Genomic DNA, 5,440 nt, shown 5'->3' with positions numbered 1-5,440 from the left:
GGTTTTGGATAGCCCACTAGCTGAGTACAGTTTTCACAGATGAACTCCTGGAATCAATGTGGTGTAGGGAATATCTGACTTTCAGCCCCACTTAAGCAGAATGCTATCTCCCAGAAAGAAAGAAATTCTATTCTTCTACTTTTGACTGAATTATAGAAAAACTACACAATTATGATTATTATTGCTTATATTAGAATTTGAATATCATTAAAACATTTTGTGCAAATATATTTTTTATCTTCCTATCTAAATACTTATGTAATAGTCTTGAATTGCCCCCTTGCCCACAAAGCCTAAGCTATGTACCAGTCTCTTTCCATAGGAGTTTGCTGAACCCTGACTTAAAAATTAAGAAATTACTTCTGATGCTATCTTAGCTTTATTCCTAAGGAAACTATGTTATTTAAGAACAACAACCCTGGGACGCCTGGGTGGCTCAGTCCTTTGAGTATATGCCTTCCACTTGGGTCATGGTCTTGCAGTCCTGGGATGGAGTACTGCATCAGGCTCCCTGCTTGGCAGGGAACCTGTTTCTCCCTCTCCCTCTGCCTGCTGCTCCCCCTGCTTGTGCTCTCTATCTCTGTCAAATTAATAAATATTTAACAAAAAATAAAGAATAATCCCTATAGGCAATCAATTATAGTCATATCATATATTAATCATATAATAAATATTGACATTGAACATATTTTCAAAAGATGCCCCAAGACATCCCCTAGATTTACAAATAGTCATCCTCAGCAGTCATTGATAATGTGATGAGCCTGAATCCATTAAACAAGACAGAGTATCAGCCATTTATACAACATGCAGTCTATTTTATAGGTGCATCGATTTTAACATCATAAATCAAATTATGGACATTTGCACACATATGTATATTTTCCATCATCATTCAGCAAATGATCTATGAGTTGAATTTTTCAGAAACAGTCCACTTAGCCTTAAGCTCTGAAGTTGTTAATCTTAGTTAAAACACTCCATCTCTTCATTAATTTAACAGCCTTTCTTGATTAAAAAATGTGATGTCTTATATCCACTGAGAAGATATGTTATCACATGCTGGATAGGTACACACACAGAGACATTTACATGCACACAAAAAACATGTTTTTACCTCATGGAGAAAACCTCTAATGATACATAATAACTTTCAGAATAAAGTCCAACATCTTTTCAGGGTGTCCAGGGTATTCTTTTTTTTAAATTATTTTTATTTTATTGTATCTTATTTAACTTAGAGTATAGCTGACACATGTTACATCATTTCCAGGAATACAGAATAGTGAATCAACAAGTCTAAACGCTATGGTATGTTCACAGCAAGTGTGACTACAATCTGTCACCATACAAAGCTAACAGAATACCTTTGACTCTATTCTTGATGCTGTACTTTTTATCCCTGTGACTTTTTCATCCCATAACTAGGAGTTATATCTCCTGCTCTCTTTATCCAATTTGCCCTCCATGGCCATATTTGATATCATAGCATCTGTGCCTCTTAAAATTGTTTCTTACATCAGAAAAAAAAAATCTGTGCTGTTGATTAAGCACGTTCTCTAATTCATGTCACCTCTATTGCCTACCTGGCATGTTGTGCCCTTTCTTACTGGGCCAATCAGTCATTATTCCTCAGGAGCCAGGCTTCCTAATTAAAAAGCAAAGAACATGATTTTAACTCTCCTGCCTGCTGTTTTCAGTTGAATTTCAATGTTTCCTTACCTTACACTCAGTGCGTACTCCTACAAGTTCTTGTTCCTTTCCCTCTCTCTTTGTTTCTCTCTTCTTTCCTCCCAGAAATACAAGGAAACAAATCCATGAAAATTAAGCACTGTGTCAAATTTACCACTCTGCTACTATTCCCTTGTAGGATAGTTAATATATTGTGCTTTAATAACACTTGATGAAGTAATAAAGAAATGACTAGTAGAGGGAACAGAGAAGATACAGATATATAAAATGGATCACATGATTTCTCATGATTTTTGCATCTCAAAATTCCTGAATGACTCTGGAGATATATTGAAAATTTTATATTATCATCTCTTATACATAAAGGTTTTGTTTTGTTTATATGTTTGTTTGTTTTGTTGCAATGTGCTTAAAATACACTTCCTCAAAAAATTTTTTAGATAACTAAAAATTTCAAGACACACCAATACCTTGTTTTCACTGAGTATCAGGACACCCTAGAACAATGGGTTTGAGTGCATTTAATTTAAGGGATAGATGTATATTTGTGAAAACTTTGGGAGAAGAATCCATTTAAAAAAAAAAAAAAAAAGCTGAACCAGGGACTGAAAAAGAGAAGAGAAAAGGAAATATCATATCTTCACTATTTTGTCTTTGTGTTTCTTCTTCTCATTACCCAGTTGTATGCAAAACCCCAATGACTGATAGTGGTCATGGAGTATGATGACATTAAAATCATAAAATGCACACAAATTGCACAAAATAAATATACAACATTGAAGCAGCTCAAATAATGTGAATTGCTGAGTATTATATGTTGTTTTGAGAGACTGTTACTATTGCATGAAAGGGAAGGCCGCAGGTGTTAATCTCAGTAGATTTTATGAACACAACATCTTTACCACATGAATGCGGATCTGCCTGGTCTTGGCACCATATACAAGAGGATTGAGAAAAGGGGGGACCAGCAAGTAGAGGCTAGAAAAGAGGATATGGATATAAGGGGGAACATGAGCACCAAACCTATGTGTGAAGAAGGAGAAGAAGGCAAGGAGGTAGAACTGGAGGAAGACACAGATGTGGGCGATGCAGGTATTGAATGCTTTCCACCGAGCCTCCTTCTGGGGCAAACGAAAAACTGTGAAAAAAATCTGTATGTAAGACAACGTGATGAAGGTGAGGTCAAATCCTGCAACAGTGAATGCCACAAAGAGGCCATAGATTTTGTTGACCCGCACATTTTCTGCAGCCAGCTTCACAATGGCCATATGTTCACAGTAGGAGTGGGAAATGATGGTTGTGTGGTAAAATTGAAACCGGCACTTTATCAGTACTAGGCATGGGGCTACCAGAATGGCAGCCCTGAGTGCTATCCCAGCCCCTATTTTGTAGACCAGCTGGTGGGTGAAGATGGCGCCGTATCTTAGTGGATAACATATGGCCACATAACGGTCCAGAGCCATGGCCAGGAGGATGCCTGACTCTATGCCCTGAAATGTATGAATGAGCCACATTTGAAGCAAACAAGAGTCAAAATAAATCTCTGGTACATGAAACCAGAATATGCCAAGCATCTTGGGCATAATGGTGGTTGCAAGTGCAATATCTGTGACTCCTAGAATGCCTACGAAAATGTACATGGGTTCATGGAGACTGCGATGTGACTTGATGATGATCAGAAGCAGGGAATTTCCAAACATAGCAATGAGATACATGGCACAGAATGGAATCCCGATCCAGCACTGCACAGACTGTAGGCCTGGGATCCCTATTAGTGTCAATACAGAAGGCATGAAGACTGTAATGTTGGAGGAGAACATAATGTCTTTGGGTCTCCAGAAACAAAAGAATAAACTGTCTCAGTCAGTGGTACTCATCTCTTCTAATTCCTTTTTTATCCAGTCATCATAGTGAATCTCTCTGATTTTGGCATAATTCTAAGAATTATTCAACTCATTTATACTACTGAAGGTAAAACAAAATGAAACAAAACAAAACAAAAACACCAGATCCATGGATACCCATCACTGTTTCAGGAGGGAATTTCTCAAGTATTAGTCCACTAAAAGAGCTTATGTGAATTCATTAGATGCATTAGAACCACCAGATCATCTGAGTAGGGAATCAACTGCTGATCTCTCTGTTACGTCTTCTGGAACTGTGGACAAAATAATTATACTTGTTTATTTTGCTTGGAAAGACATTTGAATTCGACCTTGATGAATCTCTCCATTTCCTATATTCCAGTTACCCAGTGGTACTATTATTCTATCCTCTCTAGGTCTAGAATCATCAATTTGACCCAGCAAAGCTGACTCTCACCCACATATAGTATAAAAACTTGCTATTACAGAGCAGAGAGTAAGAGCTGACATCCAAGTGTGTAATATATGTAGATATCTGCATCTATCTATATTGTCTATATCTGTGTAAGACTAGATGTCCTTTCAAAGGAGTGTGAAGGAAGAGTATTGGAAAATATTATGTAAATCAATGTACTTTGGCTATTCTGGGTCAAAATTCCATTCTATTTTTACCTTTCTTACAAGATTACATCTTATTTTGCCTATATTTTTAACAACTGAAATCCTGAAAATTAGTTATATGCTTAAATTTACTGACATTCTGTAATACACACTAGTGAACACCTAGAAGCAAAGAAATCTCTAGGAAGCAGGAGGACTCATTATTGCTGACTACAGGAGGTAGAAAATGGGCAAATGGGTAACATAGAAAAATAGAGACCAGTTTTCTGCGCCCCATAGTTCAGAGCCGCCATTAGCTTAAGAATTGGCCAATTTAGGTTCATTAATTCTTAATGAAATACAGATCATTGAAAACAATAAGTCATTGCATGAGCTCAGGAGTGAGAGATGCATAGAAAATAAATGGGGGAAAGGATAGAGCCCTCATCCAGAGTTAAATGAAGAAAGCAGAAATACAAGACAGAAGGCAAACCTTGGGGATACCAGAAATGATTCAGGAGAGGGCCATAGAACAATGAAGGAAGTTTTAATGACCTCTTTATTTACTAATGACTGAATTTCTGAAAATGTGGAGTCTTAGCCCTTACATAAAGTCTTTCTTTGGTCAGAAACAGTACTTTTAAGAGTGAGGAAAGATGGTGGGTGAGTGGGGGACCCCATTTCAACCTGTCCCCTGAATTTAGCTGGATATCTACCAAACCATTCTGAACACCCATGAAATCAGCCTGAGATATAAGAATATATATCTGTATCTCTACAAGCTGAAAAGTGACTGCTTTCTGCAAGGTAGGACATATGGAATCATGAATCTTTGGGGAAATATGAGATAAAGAGGGAGCTTCCATAAGCTGGATCCTGGAAAGTGATGTAACACTGCAGCACAAAATTAGAACCCTTAGAAATCTGCTCTAGGGAGCAATGTCCTTCTCTAAAAGCTCTGGAAATGAAAAAGCAGAATTTCAAATAGAGCATTTTGGTCTCAGGATACAAGAAGCCTCAGAGCCAAAGGGGCTTCCTAGACTGGCAGAGTGCCAGGACAGTGGAACCGGGAAACAGTTTATGGCCAATGATCCTAGGAAGGGACTTTCAGCTCAGGTCATCATAAACTGCAAGCCCAGCTGGTTGAGAATAGCTCTTCTATTGGGCAGCCTGAAAAAAATCAGGAACCTGTGCCTGCAACTGGGCAAAAACTCAGAGAGCAATAGTAGTGGGGAAAGGGCCTTAGAGCAGTGTCCAGACAAGATCCAGGAGCTTCAGGGGCA

General features: G+C 38.0%; 1 protein-coding gene across 1 annotated transcript; it reads right to left on the bottom strand.

The window, feature by feature from the left end:
- Window positions 1-2,573: 2,573 nt before the first annotated feature.
- Window positions 2,574-3,512, bottom strand: LOC308350117 (olfactory receptor 52A1; the record flags this gene model as incomplete). The annotated part of the gene is made up of 1 exon (XM_080815121.1): window positions 2,574-3,512. One exon carries the CDS (start codon window positions 3,510-3,512, stop codon window positions 2,574-2,576), a length of 939 nt encoding a protein of 312 aa, XP_080671247.1.
- Between the last annotated feature and the right edge of the window lie 1,928 nt (window positions 3,513-5,440).

Source organism: Martes martes, assembly GCF_963455335.1.
Source record: "Martes martes genome assembly, chromosome: 10".
NCBI classification, from domain to species: Eukaryota; Metazoa; Chordata; class Mammalia; order Carnivora; family Mustelidae; genus Martes; species Martes martes.
The sequence above is the reverse complement of the archived record's forward strand: the minus strand, read 5'-3'. Positions and strand labels throughout refer to the sequence as shown.